The sequence below is a fragment of the Diabrotica undecimpunctata genome, chromosome 4 (genome assembly GCF_040954645.1).
Source record: "Diabrotica undecimpunctata isolate CICGRU chromosome 4, icDiaUnde3, whole genome shotgun sequence".
NCBI lineage: Eukaryota > Metazoa > Arthropoda > Insecta > Coleoptera > Chrysomelidae > Diabrotica > Diabrotica undecimpunctata.
Window position 1 is genome coordinate 68,909,685 of NC_092806.1, and position 26,984 is coordinate 68,936,668.

The window sequence follows — 26,984 nt, forward strand, 5'->3', positions numbered from 1 at the left end:
AGGGAGGTTTATAAAGTTCCAGAGATGTTAAACTTTATAAAATCAGTTTAAACTACTTTCTGTTTTTTTTTAATATGTATAATAGTTTTATTTTTCATTAACTTTGATTCGTTTAATTTTGTGTTTATCATTTTATAAAGGTTTGTTCAAATAAAATTTATTTTTATATTTATCGTATACTGTGTCCATGGTACAACATCCTTGTGTTCAAGGTACAACACCAATGTTGTACCTTGGACAATTTGTCACTATTTTTTGAAATGACCTAATTTTTGTAAATAGAAATGTTATAAACATCCTTATATACCTTAAAAAAAGTTTAGTACTTAAAAAACAATAATTTACATTAAATATCATTGGAAAAATAGTAAGCAGATGACAGTTAGAAACTTTTACTTTGGAATTTTTATACTACCACAACGTTTTGTGTTGCAAATACTGGAATCAGCACTTTGTTGATGGTGTGTCTGTCAAAAACATGCCAAAACAATTCAACAGTCGTTATAAGGAACTTGCCTGTTTATTAATTTAATATTAAAAGAAAGGCCGACTCTTGGTTGTTGATATTTAAAAAAAAGTGTTTTATATTTGCCTCTTCTGTAAGTTCTGCAAATCCCTAGAACTTTACAAGATACAAAATGTTAATAATTATGAATATTTGGTCAAGTAGCAGTTTGTTTTGTATTTACATTTAATAACAAAAAAACTTTTTCTATAATTAATTATTTTGTGTCGTTGAAATTTTTATCATGTAGCTTCGAACAGATAAATTTATAATAATTATTTCTTTACATTTATTCAAAATCAAGATCATTTCAAAATCTCCGGATGATGTACAACTGAGCGGCCAATATAAGAACTTCGTAAATGTAACATAAAAATTTTGGATAGGTTGCGACGGTATAGTATAATAGAGATATCAAAGAGAAGGAAACACCCAATAACAATATAAAGCAATTAGAATGCATAAATGTAAATAATACCATAAAAATAAAAGTAGCAAAGCAAAAAGTATACCCACATGGAGAGGAGACAGGCAGGAAGACTGCCTTAGTCGATTTCTATCAGTTGAAAAGACAACGTGCATGCCCATAGCTAGAGATCCAATAAGATGCAAATCCAGAAGACAAAAAATTTAAACTTATTACGAAGTATATAAAGCAAAACTAGAAGATAAGGGAGCGTAATGTGGGATACAAGATATAGTAATGTGACGAAAACAGAGGTGACGTCAACGGTATGTCATGTCACAAGAAATGAGAAAGACAGACTGAAATTGTACCAGAGAGAAAACCTGTTAAAAACAGCACGCATAAGGTCACCGAAGAGATGGACAAATCGTAGACAATCTACTTTCCAATAAATATATCAGCTATGAATAAAAAAAAAACACTAAAAATTATTCTATAATCCAAAACGCCAAAATAGGGAACCTAAACTATCACACATCTTATAAATTGAAAGAAATAAAAACATTGCTCTACGCGTTAGAGGGTCCAGCGAGTCTACCAAACAATCAAAGGAAAAGTTCTACGCCATACTTGTTGAGCTAATGAGCATATGTTAGTAGTAACGGTAAAGCGTATAAAAATTTAATGTTTAAAGAAGACAGTGCTTGAGGCGGTTTATCTTCTAAATTAATAAATAAAATATACAAACGGTACTGTTAGAGAAAGATGGAGTTGTTACGGTTATGTGGTATTTACAACCGCTCGGAATCAATTTCTTTCATTCGATTTTTAATTTTTATTGGTTGTTCTAAAACAACATTATAGATCGAGTTTGCACTATGTAACTATCGATTTAAAAATGACAAGTCTCTATATAAGGGTATTATGAACACAAAAAGCATTTTTTGCGTTATCGTACATACGTAGCACTATCAATTCTAAATACGCGTGACTTGGTCATCAAATTGCCAACTTATTTTCGTTAGACCGTTTTTAAATGAGCTTTTTCGAAAAGTTATAGTAGGCAGACTTACTTCTTTCAAGTTTTTCAGAATTAAATATCATCACAATGTTAAACAAAGTTACAAAAAATAGTCAACAACTTGAATTATCACTATAAAAATCAGCTGATAAAAACTTGGCCAATATCAGTTCAATTATTTTTGATTTCATACTTCTGAATGATAATATACGCACAAGTTATATAGTCGTGTTAAAAAACCGAAATGTGACCTCGCCGTGCTTTCACAATATGTACTCTTAAAATAACAAAATTTCAAAACATAACAACACTAAGAAAGATTATTAGGTACGTAGAGAATGCTATTCTTTTTCAAAATAGCTTTAAGTTCTTTATTTTCTCTCTCTAGGGATGAATTTTTACTATTAACCATCTCCAATGCATTTAGAAGTTCGTTATGCTGTCGTGACAAATTCTCATACTTTTCTACCATAGTTTTGAGATCCATAATGTAGTCACAAGCCTTGGCTAGAATACCACCTTTTGATTGACCGTCGTAATGGCCGTTGGCTCGAGTCTCGCCGTTGCAATTTTCGGGAATTATTGTCGCTAGCTTCGTTATCCAATTGTTGATTTTGTCACGACGTCTTCGTTCTACTTCGTTGTGAGTTGCTCTTCGTCGTTCATCTCTCTAAAATATATTTAAAACGAATAAATATCGCAGCAGATATTAAATTAGGATCAAAATGTTTATCGAAAACACAAATCAAAATAATTAAAATTGGAAACTAGTAGAAGCAAGAAAATTAAGTTTAAATAAATTCATTCAGAATTACAGATAAATTTGTAGAGTTGTGAATTCAGATTAAATTAATGAAAATAACACATTTTTATAAAACTCATAGAACTATTAGCTTCCTTCCAGTCCGCCAATAAAGTTAATTCAAAATATGTAAATCTAATTTTTGAGCATCTGCCTACAAGCGCAATGTACTCATAATAAATTAGAATATAAAAAGTATAAGTTTTCAGCAGAAACTTGTCTTCGCATATTTAATTTATACTCAGAATTTACATTCATATTCAAGAAATTTTTGAAACAGTAGTAGAAATCAGCACGTTTTTTCCAATGGCTAACAGCCCAAATCGAGTATTGACTTCCAGAAATTTCTGCCTTCAGCATTGTTGGATATTGGTCATTATCAGCCCAAACCACCCCACTGCCTTATAAGCCTCCTCAACAAACTTCTTTTCCGATATATTCTACGTGTTGTAATTCAATTGGTACTGATCTTAATGTCGCCAGCCCATCTGATTGGGAGTTTTCCCGAATTTTATTTATCCGCTCTTTTTACCCGTTCTAAAATGTTTGTGGTCTATCTTGGTTTATTCTGGTAATATCTCCTGCACACCTGCATTTAGGTTTAGTTCTGTGTTCTCTACAACCCTCCTATGAATTTATTATTTCCTTATCATGTCTTTCAAAGTTATACCTACAATGTAATGGGATAGTGAAGGGCAACATACGAGGGTTGTTTTTTTAGTTCTGCATATAGCCATAAAGACAAAAAATATATAGATTTTATTACTTTATTGCTTTTCAAAATATGTTCCACCAAGACCGATACACTTTTGCATACGTTCAAACCAATTGGTAAAACAGTTATTCCACTCTTCAGTTGACACCTGCAAAATCGCTGTTTAAAAGGCACCGATGGCTTCTTCTGGCGACTGGAATCGCTGCCCACGCATTGAATTCTTGATCTTTGAGAACGTGAAGAAGTCGTCGGGACTTAGATCGGGTCTATACGGTGAACCATTCGATGTTATGAAGCTCCTATTGTCTTTTGGGTAGCGTGAGCACTAGCATTTTCCTAATGTAGGATGATTCGCCGTTGTGCGTTGCTTTGTCGGAGTTTTGCGATAACTTCTGGTAAAAAACCTAAAATATACCAATCAGAAGTAACCGTTCTTCGATCTTCTAAAGCAATTGTTGCCACATGACCTGATTTTGACACAAAAGTTGCCACCATTTTCTTTGACACAGTTCGAGAACGGATCACTTTTGTTGGTTTTTTCTTATCGTGAAACACCCACAAAGCGGATTGGTATTAACGCCATTAACAATACTATAAACGTTTCTTGAGCTCCTTTGTTGAACCGTCCCAATGTTTTTCGACACCAATTGATGCAAACTGTTTTTTGGTCTTCTGTGAGCAAATGAAGGATTCAACGGGAAACAACTTTGTTTGTTGTAACACCCAGTTCTTCATGTAGGATCTTTTGGATCGAGGTCTTTGAAATGCCCAAAGATGTCTCTATCTCCCGGTATGTTACACGGCGGTCATCCTTAATTAGCTGGCGAAACGCATTAATGTTTTGCTGTGTGACTGCTGTTTTCTGTGGACCTGGCCTGGATTCATCGCTGAAACTGGAGTGATCACGTTGAAATTCGCAATACAAGCGGGAAATAGTTGACTGGTATGATGCATCATTCCCAAACACAGAAACCATTTCAGCGAGACATTGCTGTTGGGTTAATCCTCTCCGAAAATTGGAAAAAATTATTGCTTGAAAATGTTCTCGGCTAAGATTCATATTTCGACCGACTTGCTAATTTCAAAAATTCACTTTATCTGTACGCTTTGTATCCCAATGAAACTCTCGATTTATGTCATCTATATGCAAAACTAATATAACCTCGTATTGCCACTCTTATTCAAATGTCAACTTCACCTGCTCTTATGATGATCTAGATCATGGCCATCTGGTACATCATGTTAGATAACTAACGGGACTCTAACGTCCGAGTGTTTGCCGCGATAAGCAATGCACCATTTACTGACCAACAGCTTCGGGCGGATGAGCTAGAAAGTGGAAGGGCACTCTGTTGTCCTGAGACTGTGGAATTGTCGGCGGAAGAACCAAGAAAGTGGTCAACGGCATCAGCATGCAGAAGGCAACGAGAAACCACTGGATTAAAGGTCCCTGATAACATCTCTAGTACAAATTCTAATGGCTAGCACTAGTTACGCGAGAGACAATATTGATTATGGTAATAGGAGCCCAAAATCGGCAGGAGAGGACAACCATTAAAATGCAAGGGCTCCTCAGTGGTCAACATGTAAAACCTTTGAAAACAAAAGCAAATAAATAAATAAATAAAGCAGATAAAAATAGCTACCTGGAACGAAAGAAGTATGTATCACCATGGAAAAATACATAACGTTATTAAAGAGAAAGAGATGCTAAAAATAGATATACTTTTAATACGGAACTGGAGGGATATTTATAAATATCCGCAATAGGTTTTACACTAGCCGTTTCATGACCGGCTGACACGATCGTGAGCTCATGTTTATATGGGTATCAATATCAAAATAAACATATTTTTACTGCGATAGATGATTCAATATGTTGTGTCTATCATGCATTATCAGCACAACTGAAATTATTTAACGAATTCGCGATTAGTTTGCAATAGAATACCCGAGAAGATGGCTGTGTATTTTGATGACAAAACCGGTAAACGTAAGTAAAAGATATTTTGTTTTTATTTTATGTATTTATTTTATGGTAACGGGTTTGTGGTATAAGTAAAGTTTAAACTTCGTGATAATAAACAAGATTTAAGAAATTATTGGTTTGTTTGTAGAGATCTTGTCCCATAATATTTGAATATCACGATAGTGAGTTGTCGTCAGAAATACAATTTTCAATAGCAGGAAATTAAAAATACTAAATATTTATTGGTTTAACTTTTTATTAATTTTTCTCTATTTAAATGATACAAATATTTTTTTCTAATTACAGGTGTGCCTCTTACCCACGATTTGGCTCTAGAGTTATTAAATGATGGCAACGAGTCTGAAATAGAAGATTTAGATGACGAAAATGATGATGCTTTTGAGGTTCAAACATTTGAAAATGACATCGATGACAAGGATATTGAAGAAACTGTATTGGATGAAGAACCTGTTCCTTCAACGAGCTCTTCTTCAGCAAGGAGGTAATGGAAAGACACGACATTTCAGCAAAAAAATCATAATTATCCAGAAAGTACACCTAAACCAATCAGAAATGCTATGGAGTACTTTTCCGATTATTTAAATAATGGTTTCTTTGATTTAGCTGCAAATTGTACAAATAATTATTATATGCGTAAGACAGGTCACATGCTGAACACAAACAGTGAAGAAATAAAGAAGTTAATAGGTATACACTTGATTATGGGATGCATCCCTTATCCTAGACTTCACATGTATTGGCGTCAAGAGATGCAAGTTCACATGGTATCAAGCCAAATGTGACGAGACCGTTTCAAGACATTGCGTACAGCCTTGCATGTAGTTGATGAGGACATAGCACCTGAAGGTAATACGAATGCACTTTGGAAGGTACAACCCATCATAACTGCAGTTAAACGAGCATGTGACAGATTAGAAAGACATCCAGGTAATTATTCCATTGACGAACAGATTATTCTTTTCTGTGGAAGATGTCCAAATGGTTTAAGACAAGTAGTTAAAAACAAACCGCGACCTCAAGGCCTAAAAGTGTTTGTGACTACAACAAGCGACGGTCTAATGATAGACTTTGAGGTATATCAAGGTGCAAGGACTCCCTTCCCTGACAGATCACTTGGAGTTTCCGCAGCTGTGATTCTACACCTATCAAAGTCAATTCCTCCAGGATGCTGTCTCTATTTTGATAGATATTTTTCATCAATACCCCTCATTGAACGTCTATCTCAAATGAAACTTTATGGAACAGCTACTTTGATGATGAACAGACTCCCAGAACGGAGAAAGATACCTTTTAAAGAAGATCGTTGTATGAAACGAGGCGAATCACAGCAATTTGTGTGTGGAGACTTAGTTGTTGTTAAATGGAAAGACAATAAATCTGTGCTTATGGTATCGAATTGTACATCAGCTGACAATACAGTGAATGTGAATCGCTGGGATAAAACTTCTAAAACTTATATTCAAGTTTCCATGTCAAAGCTTATTCACAACTACAATACCAACATGGGAGGTGTGGACGTTCTAGACCAAGGTATGGAATATTATCGCACATTCATGAAAACAAAAAAATGGACCCTCAAAGTAATATTGCACTTTATAGACCTTTGTGTAGTGAATGCTTGGCGCCTTTATATAACTGAAGCCATCAATGCACATATTCCGAAAAAGAAAATAGCAGATTTGCTTCAGTTCAGATTAGAAGTAGCCGATGGTCTCATTGGAACGAAAACTAAAAATCCTTCATCAACAAGTGAAGACACTCAATCTATGGATATTGATCCAGTTGTAAACCAAAAAAGGTATCGACCAGCCAATAATCCAAGTGACTCAAGGAGGTATGATTGTTATGAACATTTTCCCATTTTTGATGAAATTCCAGCTCCTAGAACATGCAGATTTGAAAATTGCTCTAGTAGGTCTAAAGTTAGATGTGAAAAGTGCAATATTTATTTGTGTTTGTCACGCAACAAGTCCTGTTTTAAAGATTACCATAAAAAATAATAATTATTTTTTTGAAATTTCTGTACCTGACAATATGTTCACGTATAATTGCTTGAAATTTACTCCTAGTTTTTGTTTTATTTAAGGTTGTATGTAATAAATGTTAAAAAATTATAAAATAATTTTTATTTGGTCCTAACCTAATCCTAATTAGGTTTAATAAAAGTGAGTTTTATTAAACACTCACGATCGTGCGTTGATAGAACATAAGCCGAGAGCGCACGAACGTGATATGTCATTTTTGACAAATTCAAACTGAATTTTTTTTTCTGCATTTTTTATACCTTTTTTTGGATAGTGTATATCGTATTTACTCAAAGGGAAACTTAATTTTCACTCAAAAAAAGTTCAGGCCTGAAAGGGCTAGAGGAGATAAAACTGATCATCGATACGGAGTAGCGTTTATCATAAGCAACACAATTAGAAAATCAGAGCTAGGTGTGGTTCAAATTTCAGAATTAATATGAATTAAGTCACACTGATAAGAACGAAGATGAGATCGAAAAATTTTGTTCAGGATTGCACAATGCACTGAAGTTAACAAACTCTAGAGACATTACGTACATTTTAGAAGACTTAATGTATAAATTGGAGTAGGTATAGTTGAAAATATAGCAGGACAGTTCGGATTAGGCACTAGAAATGAGAGAGGAGAAAGGCTCATAGAATTCTACCAAGAAAAGAATAGAGTAGAACCAATACTTGGTTTCAGCTTCCTAAGAGAAGACTATATACATGGACGTCCCTACACATACAGAAAACCACATTGTTAGAAATTAAACAGATTTTATACTTGTAAACAGCAAATATAAAAACTCTATAACCTCAGTTAAAACTTATCCTGGAACAAATGTTAAATCAGATTCCAATCCGTTAGTTGCTGTCGTGAAAATAAAGTTAAAAAGAATTAAAGAAGTCTCAGAAGACAAGAACCAAAAATGAATATAAGAATAATGAAAAACGATAAAATTAAATAATAATGTGAATGTTAACATGCAAAAAACACTAACTGGCAAGAAACAAATTATGGACGTAAGTAAACATATTACTGATACCATATCAAGACAGTTTGACACGACACAGATCAGAGGCTAAAAAATAATGGATGACAGAAGAAATACTACTACAGGTGGAAGAAAGAGGGAAATATAAAGGAAAAGATGTACAAAAATATAAAAAAATATAACGAAGAATTAAAAACAAAATCAAAATAGCTAAGGAAATGTATTTGATGAAACAGAGAAAAGAGATAGAAGAACTAGAAACAAAATATGATATAAGAAATATGCACAAAAAAATAAGAGAAATGATCGGAATGGGTAAAAAGGCAACAAGGACACATAAAAGACAAGAAAGAAGTGCTACTAATAGATTTACCCAAGAAATTAAGAAGATGGGAAGAGTACGTCAGAAAAATTTTCGAAGATAAAAAAGGTGAAATGAAGGTGATACAAGAATTAAATCCTTTAACTCTAAAGATAATAAGCTGAATAATAGCTGGATTAGACCTTAGAGCTGTCAAAACTAGTGGAAGAGGATAACTTAGAAGTATTGACAGATTTGTTCAACACGCTGTATTTATAACCATACTTAAAAACAAGCAGCACAAGAGTGCTCTGACTATCGAACTCTGAGCCTCACGAGTCATACTTTAAAAGTACTGATTAAAGTAATACATAAGAAAATCTATGAAAAGTTATAGGAGGTGAGGGATAAATTTTATTGATCAAAATGGCAAAAATCGCGCAACGTTGATATATTTAACACCTTTATAAAAATTGACTTCATTTGCGGCAAAGTAAAAAAATTGTATACGGAATCCGCACTCTTTACCTTTAAAACGCATTTTGATTTTTGTCGATAGGAGTCGGATGAAAAGATATCGAATTTTTACCGTCGAGTTGATACAAATTTTATTTAAAATTGATTTCTTGCGCGCAACTAACATTTAAAATTACCGGTCGCTTCAAGCGTTGTTTCTGAGAGAACGGTTCATCCTACATAAAAAGGGCTAATTATCATTTTTATTAAATATTATCTCAGCTACATTTTTTATTTTAAACATTTTTTTTTCTACGGCGTAGATTCTTGGTAAATTGATCCCCCCGCCCCCCTAATTATAACAGCTATAAAGAATATAACAGCTTTCCCAAGAAATGAATTGCCAAACTAGAATTAATTACGCTAGTTCTTGTACGTAGATCGATTTCATAAGACGACCATAGACCTATGAAGTGACTGTAGATGGCAATTGATAGAATCCCCCTTCGCATGGTGACGAGAAAAATGACTAGTTTTTTTCATAAAAGGCTTGATGTAAATGAATAATATCGACATGTATAAATAGTTTTTTGTTTTCACCATGTGTGGTTTTTAAGGGAAGAAATTGATAAAAAAACTCCAACATTAAAGCTAATATCTGTTAGTTTCATTATAAATAGCATATTGTGGTGTATTTTTAGATGGTATATAGAAGGTTCAGAATAGAAGTGAACAAAATCCACTTTATCTACATTTGAGCTACAGAGGTTTAAAGTTAAAGCTTCATAATAAAATTACCCGTTAACATTTTTAAAAGTCTATATTCAATTTAAGAAGGTCGATGAGTAACTTGACATTTACATAGTTTTTAGTGGCCAAATTTAATGTAATAACCCCAAAAATTTACATCTACTTGGAGATCAGATTCTTCTTCTTCAAGTGCCATCTCCGCGGCGGAGATCGGCAATCATCATAGCTATTCGGACTTTTAAGACGGCTGCTCTGAAAAGTTCATTTGATGTACATCCGTACCACTCTCTCAGGTTGCGCAGCCATGACATTCTACGCCTCCCTATGCTTCTCTTTCCTTGGATCTTTCCCTGCATAATCAGTTGGAGCAAGGTGTATTTCTCTCCACGTGTAATACGTCCGAGATATTCTAATTTTCTTGTTTTTATTGTATTTAAAATTTCCATTTCTTTGTTAATCTTTCCCAGAACCTCTTTGTTTGTGACGTGTTCTGTCCATGATATTTTCAGAATTCTTCTGTACACCCACAGCTCGAATGATTCCAGTTTTTTCATTGATGTCGCATTCAAGGTCCAAGATTCCATTCCATAAAATAAAGTCGAAAAAACATAGCACCTCGCCAACCTAACTCTTAGTTCCAGTTTTAAATCCCTGGTACATAACACTCTTCTCATTTTGTTGAAATTTGCTCTAGCCTTTTCTATTCTTATTTTGATCTCCTGATTGTAATCATTTGTGGAGTTAATCATTGTTCCCAGGTATGCATATTTGTCCACTTGTTCAACGTTGGTTCCGTTTATTAGAATATTCTCGTTATTTCTTTGAGTTTTCGATATTCTCATAAATTTCGTCTTCTTGACATTCATTGTTAGACCATACTCTGCTATTCTGGTCACCAGTCTCTGAAGATCTTCAATGTTTTCGGCTAAGATCACAGTGTCGTCCGCATATCTAATGTTGTTAATGGGAACTCCATTTACCTTTACTCCAGCTGTTTTTTCAGAAACTCTTCGGAGTAGGCATTAAAAAGAATTGTCGACAATACGCATTCCTGTCTCACTCCACATCTAATTTCAATTTCTTCTGACAGCTGTTCGTTAACACGTACTTTTGCTCGCTGTTTATAGTATAAATTTAATATGATCGTGAGGTCGTTGTAGTCAATCTTCTTTGATTTCAGGACATTCATTAACTGTTTATGTCGTACTTTATCGAATGCTTTATTGTAGTCAATAAAACATGCGTATATATCTTGATTGACGTCCAGGCATCTTTGTATTAGTATATTAAGTGAAAAAGAGCTTCACGTGTTTCTAGGCCTTTGCGAAAACCAAATTGTGTATCATTAACGTCTATGTCCAGTTTGTGATATATTCGGTTATGGATGCCTTTAAGTAGTAACTTTAGCATATGAGACATTAAGCTAATGGTGCGGTAATCGGTGCATTCTCTTGCGTTTTTCTTTTTAGGGAGACAAATAAAAATAGATGTTAACCACTCTTTGGGTAATACGCCTGAACTATAAATTTGGTTCAAGAGTGTCACTAAAACATCAATGTGCTTCTCATCTAGAATTTTTAGGATTTCTATAGGAAGCATATCAGGTCCATGACTTTTCCCACTCTTCATTGTTTTTAATGCGTGTAATATTTCTTCTTTTCTAATATATGGACCTATTTCTTCTGACGTAAGTTCTATGTACTCCAGATCTCCTCTTTCATCATCGAACAATTCGTCGATATATTCTGCCCATCTTTGTACTTTCTCGTCCGTATGTGTTATAGCAGTCCCGTGTCTATCCAGAATTGCACAAGTGGGATTTTGTTTTCTTAGTCCTGCCAGTTCTTTGACTTTCTTGTGTAGGTTAAACAGATCATATTTATTTTGAAGGTCTTTTGAAGAGATCAGATTAGAACTATTAAAACAAAATATTACATCTTAGATGAAAGGAAAAGTTAATTGACATAAAAAAAAAAACGAATTGTCGCCGTAGGTATCATTTCCGTCAGTCGCTTCGTTGTCCTGGGTTTGACGAGTTGGGTGATTTCCTGGAAGGTTTCTGAAGTATCCATGATGAATATGGGGTATGTAAGGTAGCAGAGACATGTCCCCTATTTTTTTTTTGAAATTAATTTGTCTTCTCATTAAGTAAAGCTAATCCTGCTCTACAATCAACAAGGTTTGCACTTCTACGGATCTTCCAGAAAGTGTTTTACTTGTATTTTTCGAGATGTTCAAGGTTCGGAAATTCGAAATTTCACCGAAAGATTCATTTATTTTTAATTGGAAAAGTGATCTTTTTTTAAACCTCAACCTCCTTATCTTAAGTCAAATGATTTGCCTACCTTCAGTGTCCTGTTTCCTGTTCGTGATTAAATCTTCGAGGGATTTTGTGCTCAACAACTCTTCTCGTAGTTTTACAACTTCAAACTGAGGCTTTTTTCCTTTTGCAGTTTTAATGATGTTGTACCAGTCATCAGCACATTGATGGTCCTATGTTTCTTGGTTGCTCTCTTTATTATACCGAATTCAGTATCATTGAGAAGAAAGAGTGACCTGGTATCATAAATTTTAAATCCATTGTTTTCACATCCAATAGAGGGTCTTGAACAAGTTTCAGTAGAGTAAGGCTAGTTTTTATATTCTTGTTTTGCCCAGTCCATGAGTCAGAAAACATTACAACCTGTTTAAATGTCCTGATATGTTCATACAAATGTTTCCTAAGGCATGAAACTAAATCTTCAGAACCCCTTCCACCATTAGTCTCATCATAGACGTGCATATAGGCAGTGATGTTATTAAAGCAATGAATGCCAAAGTTGTAGATGTAAAAAATATTTGTCTTATTGTAGACTATTGAAGTTGTGAGTTTGGAAATAGGCAATGCCTTTTGAAGCTCAAATGTGCAAACATATTTATCCTACGAGGCTTACGCTGCCTCTTTTTTCAGTTCTACGCTCGCTTGTTCTGCTCGCCTTAAGTGCAGTTCTCTTTGTCCCTAAGTCGGCTGTCTTTTTCTCATCAGTTTCAGCACGGATTTTTTGAAATAACTTGTCACAGTTGATGCAAGTATCATTTGAAGGAGGTTTAAATTGCAAGTTACATTTTTGACTAAAGACTTGGTAGTAATATTTTTCTTTTACAGGATTTCTGTTCTCACTTTCACATTTCTCTTTGTATAAATCATACTTACATTTTTTTTGATATTCAAATCTGCACTTAAGTATATCTGGTTCTCATTGTCTTTTCTTGTATAGTGGCTTTGTTGGCAACATCTGATTCGTCAATTTTACGCGACGCTGTTTTTCCGTCAATAACGGTAGTAACTTCTGTTTTATTTAAGCATCTTTATAATCTTCCCCAACTTATTCGTAACATGGTAAGAACGTAGGTCTTACAAACCCTCAGCTGATTATTATGTTCATCTGAACTAACGTCCTAATACATCTTTGATTTTGCTTCTCCTGATCCGTCTCTTGTCCAACGCCTACTGACAGTTAATGCCTTAACTAAGCCCCGAAAAAACGTTTTTTTTGAGTAATCTGCCAATTTCCAGAATGAATTAAAAAATGATTTCAATGTATCTTCTGAAGGGAACTTCTCACGGCACTTTTTGGAGCATTTACAGTCATATCCAGAGGGAAATATCTTTGCTTGGGTTACCTTATTATTGCGAGATGTGTACTCTTTACCGCTGTTATGATTCAACTTCCTTTTGTTCTTTCCAATTTTTTAAAATTGCTCAGGCGCTTTCTTCCTCGTGAAATCTCTTCATTTTCCCGATCTGAATGGAGAGGGGTAGGGATGATGTTGATGTTAACAGTTATCCGCTGGAGCGTCATCACCTTCAAACAAACAATTACTTAAATCAAGTAAACAATATTTTCCCATACAAAACATATTTATAAGACAGTCAAGAGAAACAAATAGACAAAACTTTAAGTTTGTAAATATCTTGCACTAGAACCAATTTATTTTAAACAATTGATATCATCATCTGCTGTCATCAAGCATTAAAATATTCTTTTTTAGACTTTAGGCGTAGTTAAAAACCTATTGAAACAATATTTTAGAGATTAAGATACCTTTTTCTCTTGATGTACTGGGTTAAGTTAGTTCATGAGAAATGTTTTCGGTTAGAAGGCTCTTGGGCGGACATCTCCGTTTAAATTTGGCCGACAGAACAGTCTTGTTATAGTCAGATGAAGTTTCACCCTCTAAAAAATATATGAAATCAGATGTTTACTGCAATACGTCAGGCTGTGATACACATTTCAACCAATATAAAACACTTTTAGTAGTTATCCTAAACTAATCTATAACAAGATTGTATTTACCTGTGTCAAATTCGCCTAGCGACCACTCTTCACCTGATCAAAAGCTATAACTAAAGGTTTAAAGCACGTCAACACAGAACTGTACAAAGTAAACAAACACAACCTGGACTTGGTTCAGTAGTATTCTGACAGAAAATAACAATCTGTTAGTAAACACCAGAACTTGCTCCTGCCTAGCTTATATTATTAGAACAAGGACTTGGATCCTTATTACACTGAAAAGTTACCTATTTGGTGCATATTATAGCATTGTTAACTCGTAAATGACAAAACGTGGACTTGGTTCAGTTCTATTCTGAACCCTCCATATAATACATACAAGCAAAAAGTATCCAACCACTAGACTTATACAAATGAATAAGAACTATAACATATTGAAGTGCATCTTATGTAATATATTGAAAATGTACCATAAGGTTGATACTGTAAAGTATTTCTAGATATTGCGTATATGACATTTCTTAATCGTTATATTACCCTTTTAATGCTCGAATTGATGCTAGAAACAACAGTATTATTGGATGGGTCAACAATGGTAGTTCTAGGAGCTATTGCTCTAGTTCCACTTTGTGTGGCAAACATGTCATTAGCATTGCCTATGAGGTAAAGTTGTCCATTCACGTTACTACCTATTACTTGAGGAACTGGATTATTAAAAGCCCCTGTAGTTGCAACAAGATGTGGCGTAGTTTCAACTGCTGAATCATCCACTTGGAGAACTCTGTATGTAAACATATTTCCTAAAATATAAAACAGTAACTAATTTAATTAATCCTATGGCACGTTAAACCAAGTAGCGTATCGTACGTATATTCAAACTATTACAAAATAGTAGCAACAAGTTATAAAAAAAGCTTACAACATCACAGATCACTGTTTCATATTAGAAAAAATAAGGCGAAAAAAAGTTAATGAAGGACTACCAAAATATATGCTAAAAGGTTTAGTTTGGTTTGGAGAACCAAATATAGATAATATACATATATTGAATTACACATTCCAAAAATAGAAACATTTAATTACTTAGGAGTGATACATTATAATGACTCAAATAATTTAAGTGTAAACTTAGGAAATATAATATATTGGAAATACCAAAAGTTACTAAAAGACAGCAACATAAATATGAGAGGAACACAAAAATCAAAATATACAAAGATGCCATGGAGATATATTAATAACCCTGAAAGGAGCAAAGTCAAATTTTCGGATCAAACAAATCCATCTTGCATCAAAAAAAAAATATGATCGGAGCAAAATAAAATCCAAATCTGATAAACAATAAAAATGGTTTAATATAAAAACCGGGACTGCTTATACATGATTTTTAGTATTTACAATAATGTGTACCTTCTGTAGGTTTCAATGCATATTGCACTTCATGGTCAGGTGTTTCCAACAATGTTTGTGGGGATAGTTGTTCTCCATTGGCATCTTCATCACTTTCAGCACCTTTAATATGAATTTCGTTTAAAATTATTTTACTTTCCACTTCTTCAGGTTCTCTACAATATAAATAACAATATATTTATTATATAATACAAGATTTAACATGACATCTAATAAAAATATCTAATAAAAATAATGTAGGTATCTCATGAATTAAAAAAATGTTTGTTTTAAACTATCTAATATTATTTAAACTGGGAATCAAACTAAAATGTATAGAAGGGAAGCCTAACAAAACCAAGATAAACATTAGGAAATTAAAGGATCCCAACATTAAACAAGTACAGGAATCCTTAAGAAGAAACATTGGAAACTTGAGTGAACCCGCACAAGACGCAGTTGCTAAATGGGAAGAAATAAAAAGAGCTGTTGAAATGACAAACAAGACACTTCTGTTACAGGAGCGCGTAAAGAAGAAAGAATGGATGACGGATGAAATCCTTGATATGATGGAAGAAAGAAGACAACACAAATGCAAAAATCAAGAAACAAGTCACAATATAAAAACAAAGATAAAGGAAGCGAAGGAACGCTGGCTGAAGGAGAAATGCGATGAAATCGAAGAGTGAGACAGAAGATATGACTACCACAACATGCACATAAAGATCAAAGAATTAACAACTAAAAAGAAAACCAATAATCCCCACCCACACTAATAGACGCAGACGGTAACCTTATATCAGACGACTTGAAGCTCATTGACACATGGAAAGATTACGTAGAACGACTTTTTAACGATAAACGCAGAGCGTCAGTGGACCAAGATGACGACATGACTGGACCCGAAATACTAAGGTCTTAAGTGGAAAAAGCCATTTCATCGCTAAAAAACGACAAAACCCCAGGTCCCGACAACATACAGAACGAGATCATAAAACTCCTATGCGAAACGGATGACCACTTCCTCGATTTTCTGACAGGCCTTTTCAACACATTTTACGACAAAGGGGAGATTCCGGAGGAATGGCTTCGATCGACCTTTGCAGCCATACCTAAAACACCAAGTGCAAAACACTGTGATCAACACCGCTTAATAAGCTTGATAAATCACATTACCAAAGTTTTCACCAAAATCATACACAATAGAATATATAACAAATGCGAAGCAAATATATCGGAGTCACAGTTCGGATTCCGAAGCGCATTGGGCACAAGAGAGGCGATCTTCAGTCTGCAAGTTTTAATTCAAAGATGCAGAGACCTGCACAAGGACGTCCACTTGTGCTTCATCGACTTCTCCAAGGCGTTTGACAAGGTCAAACATGATAAACTCATGGAAATGCTCAGGAAGATGCATATTGATGGCAAGGATCTGCGCATAATAACCAGTCTCTATTGGAACCAAAGTGCTGAGATAAAGATGGGCAACTTACACAGTGGGAAGATAGATATTAAAAAGGGTGTACGATAGGGATGCGTCCTCTCGCCGCTCCTGTTCAATATATACTCTGAACAAATCTTCAGAGAAGCACTGGGAGAAGTTTCGGAGGGTATCAAAGTAAACGGAGAGGTAATCAATAATATTAGATTATGCTGACGACACAGTTATTATCGCAAATGACTGCAACGAGCTTCAAAGACTCATGCAAAGCATACACACAGCAAGTCAAGAATATGGTTTAGAACTCAATACAACCAAAACTAAATGCATGCTCATCAGCAGAATACAACAACCTCCGATGCAATTGACATTAAACAACCGAAAAATAGAACAAGTGGAGACATACACATACCTTGGAACCACAGTCAACACAAAATGGGACCAGTCAACAGAAGTAAGATCACGAATTGAAAAAGCACGAAACGCGTTCAACAATATGAAAAAGTGGTTCACAAGCAAAATCTCAATGGAACTAAAATTAAGACTGGTCAAGTTTTATGTCTTCCCGGTCTTGTTCTATGGAGCAGAGGCATAGACCACAACGGAAGCCACCCTGAAGAAACTAGAATCCTTTGAGGTGTGGATATATCGCCGTATTCGTCGGATATCCTGGACAGACCACATCACTAACGTGGAAGTAATGCAGAGAATAGGCAAGAGCAAAGAAATAATCTTCACCGTAAAGAAACGGAAGCTTGAGTACTTCGGACATGTCATGAGGCATACTAAGTACCGGCTGCTACAATTAATAGTCCAAGGAAGAATCGACAGTAGGAGGTGACCGGGAAGAAGACGACACTCATGGATGCATAACATGCGACAATGGTTCGAACTAACATCGACCGAACTGTTCAGAGGTGCCGTAAACAAAGTCAAAATAGCCTTGTTAATAGCCAACGTCCGAAACGAATAGGGCAAAGGAAGAAGAAGAAGAATATTATTTTATTTTAAGAAGAATCTTCTTAAAGGAACATTGTATGGTAGTATAGAAAATAGCTGAATATATTAAGCTGTTAACACATGTACTAATTTTATTGAGTTCTGGACTCTGGTTAACTATTGTATCACCTTTTTAATATATATAAAATTCTTGTATCAAAGTTTTAGTCTTCATAATCCTCCGAAACGGCTGGACCGATTTTTATAAAATTTTATGTGTATTCGGTAGGTCTGAGCACAGGTTGTACTATTTTCCATATTCCTATGTGAAAATCGTGGTACACTCATTTTTGTTTTTATTTTTTATGATGTTACATTAAAAAATACCTACCTTAATTTTCACTTTTTTATCACCAACCCCTATTTTTCAATAGCCAATTTAATGTTACAATGTTAGTTGCCATACTCCTATGCAACGTTTTGACAGATTTTTATGAAATTTTATATGTATATTCGGTATGTTTGAGAATCGGTCGTAATATATTTTTCATACCTCTAAATGAAAGGTAACCCCAAACCAAACCCCAAACATTTTTTAAGTTTTTTAGATAACATTTTTTGTTTTTATTTTTTTTGCGGTGTAACATTAAACAATACATACAACCCTTAATTTTCACCCTTTTATCACCAATCCAAATTTTTTAATAGCCATATTAGTGTCACATAGTTAGTTGCCATCTTTTTCTTTGAGTACCGTGCCCAAATTAATTGTGGTGGGTTAGCTTCCATGACTATTTCCCGATATTGTTCTCGATCTTGCGCGGCATGAAACCATTCATCTGTATGAACCAGTCCATTGACGAAGGTTTCGGAGCCATGAATATTTCTTCGTACCAATTGGTCTTTTTTCCTCAATCTTTGCGTTGAGTATTAACTGTAGTATCCAGTATCTGCTCCCTCTTATTATATGCCCCAGATATTCAAGTTTTCTCTATTTTATCATCTTCGTCAAGTCACCTTCGCCTTGACCTATTCTGTTTAAAACTTCTATGTTTGAGATGCATTGAACACATGATATTTTGAGCATTCTATGATATGACCACATCTCGAAGACTTCTAATTTGTTCATCATATTAACCTTAATGATCCAGGTTACAACCGTATAGTAATACAAGATACACATAACATTTTAGGAACTTGATTCTTAGTTATAAGTTCAGCTGAGAATTGCACAGTATAGATCTAAGTTTCATAAATTACAATTTCTATACGAGTTTTAATTTCTTTATCCGGATTTATTGTCTCGTTTATCTAATATCATAGGTATTTAAAATGGTTAACTTTTGTAATAGGTTGATTGTTGACAATTAGTTGCATAGGGTCAACGTCTTGTTTACTAACCACAAGTAACTTTGTCTTTGATGTAGTTATGCCAAGTCCTTTATTGAAGAATTCTCTAGTGACTCGATCTATAAGCAATTGAAAATCATACTTTCAGCCATGATTGCTGCGTCATCTACATATCTGATGTTGTTAATAGTTTCTCTCCCAATTCGAACTCCACATTGCCCTTCCAAGGCTTCGTTAAATATCATTACTGAGTACACATTTAACAAAGTTGGGGATAATTCACAACATTGTCCAGGATTTCCTCTTTGAATGGAAATTTTTCATGTTTCGTTGCCGTCTACCAGAATAGAAGCTTCTTGATTCCAATATAGATGTTGTAAAAGCCTCAGTTCTCTATCATCATCAGATCCTAGTCATGATGCGACATTAACTGCTACTGGTAATGCAGCTTATTTTATTGATAATAAGTACCTTACAATTTTTACTATTTTAGGAAAATGTAATAGACAAGGTGCTGAAATTTCGAAACCACAGTGCATCATTGACTATAACAAAGCTAAAAAAGGAGATTTTAGTGATCAAATTTCTTCTTACCATACATCAGTTAGAAAATCCCTGAAGTGGTATAGGTAAGTTACATTGTTTGTCAAATTGTTGCTGCATTTTACATTGCTAATTTATTGTAGAAAAGTCATGTTTGAATTAATTTTGGGTACATCATTAGTTAATGCATCTTGCCCAAACTAAGATTGGAATTTTGGAATTCAGGAAACAGTTAGCTGAAAATCTTGCAGTATCTGATGAAATAGTACAACGCTCTGTAGATGATATGAGAAAAAGAGTTCATATGTTTGTAAAACCTGATGGTCCAGGTCGAAAAAAGAAGAAACCATGTAAAGGATGTTACCAAACACTACGAACAACTTTAAACAGCAGAGAAGCTGACAAAAAAGTTCGCCATGTAACAAGTTTTTGTAATAGTTGTCCAAATATGCCTGGATTTAGCTTATCTTGTTTTAATAAACACCATGAGTAACTTTTTCTTATAATAGTTAGGTATATCTTAAAAAAAATCATATTTCGTTTGTTATTATTTTCTTGTGGTAATAGAGATTAAGTTAATTTATTTTGGTTCCATAATTTATTATTTTCGTTTGATACAATTAGACACTTTTGCTCAGAGATGCCAAAATTTCCACTTTACTTACATATCCGCAGGGACTTGTAACGCACAAAAACTTAAGTGTACTTACTTATCGCCGGCGATATGTAATGCAGAGAAGGACAACATACAGATTTTCCGTTACGCAGTCAAGGTGTTAAGTAAAAAAAATCTTTAAAAAAAATTCATAATGCCTAAAATAGGAGAAGAAAACAAAAATCTAGCTGACTTGCTCACTAGGACGCTACTACTATATTAGTTAGTACCAGAGATGCTGGTTCCACCCTACAATAAGTCCCATATGAAGACAATAAAAAATATCAAGAAGTTCATGGTAGAATTGATAATGATGAGTATATACAAAAGCATGAAATTGAAAGACAGTAAGAGAATATGAGAGAGTATCAAGAGATTACAAGGGTAGGCAACATTAGCTATAGAACTATGTATTTGTATTATGATATATTATTGTTATAAAAACATAACCTGTAAGTAAGTATATAAAAACCTCCTTTGCAATATATTTACTTTTTTTTAAATGAGATTATATTGGTGTACACGGTAAACATGATTATTTATTGGTAATTAGAGGGTTTCATTATAATTATCTGGTACTGTAACTTATTTGAAATATAAAATTAGATGTTTACTTAGTGGATCTATATAAAAAATCTAGAGGTAGATTTTGGGTAAATAAATGTTCATTTCTGTCCATAAACAAGGTGTGCTTCACAACAAATATAAACAAACAATATTCTCGTTGTATACAAATATATTTAAAGATCTTTGGGAAAATTACTGATTGACCTTGTCATCAATACGTAGTTATATAACAAGTGAAAAACAAAATTGTATGTACTTATATAATAACTTACCCCGTTTCTAATGGATCGAGCATATCCATGATTGTATTATTTTATTTATCTTAGCAAACAATTTTGAATTTTCCTACAATTTTGGTCACGGGGCCAATGTACAGGTCATGTGACGCGAAGGCAAAATTGAAAACTGTTTAGTGCGCAACTCGAGAGATCCGCCATTAAAATTTTAATCTTTGGCTACAAACCCAATACCGTGAAAATATAATATGGACATGTATAATGTTCCTTTGATAGGGTGTTTAATTTGATCTAATGTTTCGTAATCAAATTTTACATATTGTGTATAAAAATAAAAGAGTAAAAACTTTTCAATTTACAAATACACATGTGTAAATTTAAATATACTTCGATCATATTTACTCTAAGCAGGTTTAAATTAAAAACTGGATGAAAAATAACTATAAAAAGATAACTAAATCTAGACATTAAATGAGAAGTAAAAAAATTAAAAGAATATCTGTCACGATTGTAACGATTGTAAACGATTCGATCCGTAACAATTATCAAAATTTAAAACAACATTGAATCATCTGTTTAAATTTTTATAATAATTCTCGTTTTAAAATAATTTCATATAAATACCATTATTATTTTTAAACAAATTATTTAGTTTATATTATCATTAAATTTACTATCCAATGATATTTATTTATATTTTAATATTAATATATGGCCTGACTTTGACTGGTTTGTCCTAAGTAAATAACGTAGGAATGCTTTGTTAATACGTTAACAGGTGGCGTTAGAAGTAAACAATATTTTTATTGAATTTGTTTAAATATTTAAATAATTTGTTCCTATAAAACTTTTCATCAAAATGTTTACAAAATGTCTGTTCTCAAAAAATAGTGTCAGCAAATTTTTTAGAACAGACATTTTGCAAACAAATCATATAGATAATTAATATCAAAAATACCAAAGAAAGTCTAGTTATTAAAAAAAAATAAAATGCCACAGTTAGTAAATTAATTTTTTTAAACGATTATTATTATTATGATACCTGTACGAAAAGGAACAAGGAAACGGTGTTGTTTAGCTGTAAATCATTACAATACATATATTATTTTATAAATTTTCCTTTATTTCTTTATTAAATAAAAAATATTTATTTAATAAAAATATCTTTATATATATATAAATCTTATGTCAGGGTGTTTGTCCAAGCTAATATTCAAAAACCACTGACCGTTTGCAATAAAATTGTCTGAAAGTGTATTTGTTGGTCCAACTTAGGAGATAGGATATTTTTATCTTGACGAATGACCCTTATTTTTTTAATTGTAAATTCAAAATGTTTTATATGACACTTCACCTCTACAGTTTTAGTTCATTTGATCCGTCCTGTCATTTTATGATATTTTACAACTACATATAAAATATTATAAAATAACATTTGGCAAACGTCATTTTATATTTTTATAACTTTTTTTTAAATTAAATCGAGAACGACTAAGTCGATTTGGCTTACTTTGGTTTCGAAATATTTATTTGAAAACCTAGGAACGTCTAATAGGTGAGACAATATGATGAAATTATAAGGAGAATAGTAGAAGCAACCGTTTTATTTTTCCATACAAATAGTTACATTATAACTTTATACAAAATGTTTTAAACGATTCTACCTACACTTCTTCTACAGTGGTAGTTCATTTGAACATAAAGTGACGTTTAACAAACTTCATGTCTATTTTCTTTTTCCGCTTCGTTTAAATTCGAGAAAACATAAAAGCAGTTTTACTTTCTTATACAAACAGTTATAATATACTGATCTATACCATATACCATCAGATGTCAACTTTTATTAATTGAATATGAAGTGTTTTAAAAAATGTAATTTTTACTCAGGACTAAAATATTTTTATTTTTAACAGAATTATTTATGTTTAGAATTAAAAATAATTTTAAAATGTTAAACATTGTTTATTTACAATATAAAAGATTTTTCAACATTTTCTCTGTAATAAAGTTAAGAATTTAAGTTTGTGAATTAATTCAATAATTTTATTATTTTGTATATTTTTATCGTAAGTCGTTGAGTTGCGCCATTTTGTAGGCAACTTACAGTTATATGCAATGCTAAGCATTTCATTTAATATTTCTTTAAAGTAACGAAAAAAATTAAAAGAAATGATTCTAAATGAATTTCATTATTTAATTTTCAAAAGTTTTATTTTATTTATTAATTCTTTTACTATACACCAAACAAATAGTGATGTCCCAAAAGCTATTTTGTAAATAGTAACCTTTTTATTTGTAAATACAAATCTATAGTATTTTTCATATAAAAATGCGTGCACGTCATTCAAGATTTACGACGTCAGAACCTCACAGCGTTGCCAAAACATCAGAATAGTTAGTAAGTGAGGAATTTTTAAAATGTCGACTATTTGTCAAACTATTAAATAAAAGTAAATACACTTTGTTTTAAGACTACTGCAACACACTAAAATACATAAGAAAACATTTTAATACAAAATTATTATATTCTAAATCTTAAACTTACCTCTTTTAGAGCATTAATAGTAAAAACGTCTCGCCATTATTTCTTCTTCAAAATAATCTATCTATAAGACTACTGTGTCATCGAATGCCATAGTCTGTGGACTAGTGCGCATTTCGATGCGCATCGCCCCGCATCGAATTTTCCCATTGGCTCTTGACCTGGAAATCCCTATTTATCGCTCGAATAGCGCATATAAATATTGGCGATTTTTAGGTCAGCCAAGTCAGTCCCTCACGGGCTCTCCGAGAGCTTAGTGCTCTCGGGGCTCTGTTTCCTGCATTTATTTTCCATACTCTGTGGCTAAGAATTGTTTCAACTTAACTTGGTGTCTTATTTCGACGAAGAAATTGTCATGTAAGAAATATCTTGCCTTTTTCAAGGCAAGAATTGTTTCAACTTAACTTGGTGTTTTATTTCTACGAAGAAATTGTCATGTAAGAAATATCTTGCCTTTTTCAAGGCAAGACACCGAAATATTTACAAGTCCATAACCCGAAAATGGACTTAAAGTACTCTACAGAGCACCCGGGGATATCAGAAGGTGGTTAGACCCTTAATTGTTCCCCCGAGGTGACAACTGCAACACACTAAAATACATAAGAAAACATTTTAATACAAAATTATATATTCTAAATTTTAAACTTACCTCTATTTAGAGCATTAATAGTAAAAACGTCCCGCCATTATTTCTTGTTCAAAATAATCTCTCTTATATGAAAGCTTATCAGCTTTCAACAGACTATTTAGTTGTTTTGGCATAGCACAATCACAATGCACAACAATAATTAGTTTTTAAAGCTATTAATCTAAATTTATTATGTATTTATAAATACAATTTATTAACATATAATATATTATGATCAAATTGTGTAAGAAATCATTACATAAACAAAATTCTTACTCTAAAAAAGTGGCAACACTTTAAACAATTTTGCCACACGCTGAACTGTCAAAAAATTTGAACTCTAAGGTTAACGTTCTGGAAATTTTAAATATAAGTGACGTCACTTTATATAAATTGTCAAAATTTTCCTAACACAGCTACTAATACGAAACCCATACGGAACCGTGCTATGATACGGAACTGCTCGATCTTTCATAGGCGTCAACATGGTATAATAATCAGAAAAATGTAATCATCATTATATTGGGAATTTTAGAATTATATTGATTAGATAACCAAAAACATTTGTTATTATTAATAATATAAATTTTATGAAATAACTCTATAAGTCTAATATTCAACAAAATAATAATTTTAATTAAATATATTACACAATTGTACATAACTGATACGGGTATACTTCAAATTTTTTGACAGTTCAGCGTGTGGCATAATTGTTTTAAATGGTTGCCGCTTTTTTAGAGTAAGAGTTTTGTTTATGTTTTGATTTCTTACAGAATTTGATCATAATATATTATATATTAATAAATTGTATTTGTAAATACATATTAAATTTAGATTAATAGCTTTAAAAACTAATTATTGTTGTGTATTGTAATTGTGCTAGGCCAAAACAACTAAATAGTCTGTAGAAAGCTGATAAACTTAATATAAGATAGATTATTTTAAACAAGAACTAATGGCGGGACGTTTTTACTATTAATGCTCTAAAAGTGGTAAGTTTAAAATTTATAGAGTAGAATATATAATTTTGTATTAAAATGTTTTCTTATGTATTTTAGTGTGTTTACTGTAGTAATCTTAAAACTAAGTGTATTTACTGTTAATATAATAGTTTGTAGAACGCTGTGGGGTTCTGACGTCGTAAATTTTAATGACGTGCACGCATTTTTATATGAAAAATACTATATACAATTAATTACACAATTTCAAAAATAAAAATATAAACCTTTGATTTATTGTTTCACGCAGTTTTATTTTGCATGTATTAGTAGTGAATAATTGCTAGTTTACAGGCACTTCCAGTCTGTCAAAATGTAACTAACTTAGTACCTATACATACTATTTTGATTTTATTATCATTCTTTCAATGTGTTATTTTATATACATATTATTAATAACAGTACTCAAATTTAAATTAAGTTTTGTGTATTATTTACACTGTTACTTCAGTTTATTTTCATTTACAACATACAACATCCGCTCCATGGCAAAAGATGAAAAACTCAACGAACTAGAAGAGGAATTGGGGAACTTGAATGGGGACTTCTTTTTACGAATACCTTAAAAAAGCTATAGACAACAACAAAGAATCCAAAATAATAATAAAGGGAGACGTTAACGCCAAAATTGGAAGTAAGATTGAAGACTCTGAAAGCAAGATTGGAAATTTTGGATTCAGCACAAGAAACACAAGAGGAGAAAAACTCATGGAATTCCTGGAACAAAAAAACATGTATGTTATGAATACCTTTTACAAAAAGAAACCTAACAGAAAGTGGACATGGGTAGCACTTAACGGAACTACTAAAAATGAAATAGACTATTTTCTCTCAAACAACAAACGAATATTTGAAGACGTCACAACAATAAACAACGTAACAACGGGTAGTGACCATCGTATAGTTTGAGCAAAAATAAATATTAACATGAAAGAAGAGAGAAAAAGGATTTTTAAAAAACAACGAGGATAGATGCCTTTAAACTAGAGATTAATAAAAATGTAAATAAAAACCTTCTCGCAGCAGGACTACAAGTCGCAAAGAAAACAAGGACTAAAGAAGACAAAATAAGCAATGAAACTAAACAGCTAATGACGGAAAGAAGACAACTACTAGCGCAAAACAAACGCTATACTCAAGAATACAGAGAACTTAATAAAACAATTAGAAAAGAACTAAAACGCGATATACAAAAATGGAACGAGAACTTAATAGAGGGAGTCATTGAAAACAACAGAGGCTTAAAATGTCTAAGACCCACACTGGGAGTTCAAAAAATCATCAAAATCAAAGACGCCAATAATAAGGAAGAGAAGGACAAATATAAAATAACAAATATTGTCGAAGACTTCTGAAACAACAAAGGAGAACGTCAAAAGGAAAATAAAAAACGTGGGATCAGAAGTGCTACCAAATATAAAGAGATTCGAAATAGAAAGAGGTTTAAAAGAGCTAAAAAATAATAA

At 32.7% G+C, this 26,984-nt stretch overlaps 1 protein-coding gene across 1 annotated transcript; it reads right to left on the bottom strand.

Annotated features, from left to right (window-relative positions):
• Nucleotides 1-1,736: 1,736 nt before the first annotated feature.
• On the bottom strand, nt 1,737-21,548 carry Usf (upstream transcription factor usf). The gene is made up of 4 exons (XM_072529683.1): nt 21,384-21,548; nt 15,638-15,792; nt 14,765-15,027; nt 1,737-2,602 (listed from the first exon to the last, which is right to left on the bottom strand). Exons 1-4 carry the CDS (start codon nt 21,410-21,412, stop codon nt 2,243-2,245), a joined length of 807 nt encoding a protein of 268 aa, XP_072385784.1. The 5' UTR covers nt 21,413-21,548; the 3' UTR covers nt 1,737-2,242.
• Nucleotides 21,549-26,984: the final 5,436 nt, after the last annotated feature.

What these genes read in the sequence shown, in the direction of transcription:
- Usf (XM_072529683.1), bottom strand. Translation starts at nt 21,412, where the DNA reads ATGGATATGCTCGATCCATTAGAAACGGG. An exon ending in CTCGATCCATTAGAAACGGG is followed by an intron (nt 15,793 to 21,383) that starts GTAAGTTATTAT and finishes TTTATATTGTAG; the next exon opens with AGAACCTGAAGAAGTGGAAA. An exon ending in TCAATTCGAGCATTAAAAGG is followed by an intron (nt 2,603 to 14,764) that starts GTAATATAACGA and finishes AATATATTTTAG; the next exon opens with AGAGATGAACGACGAAGAGC.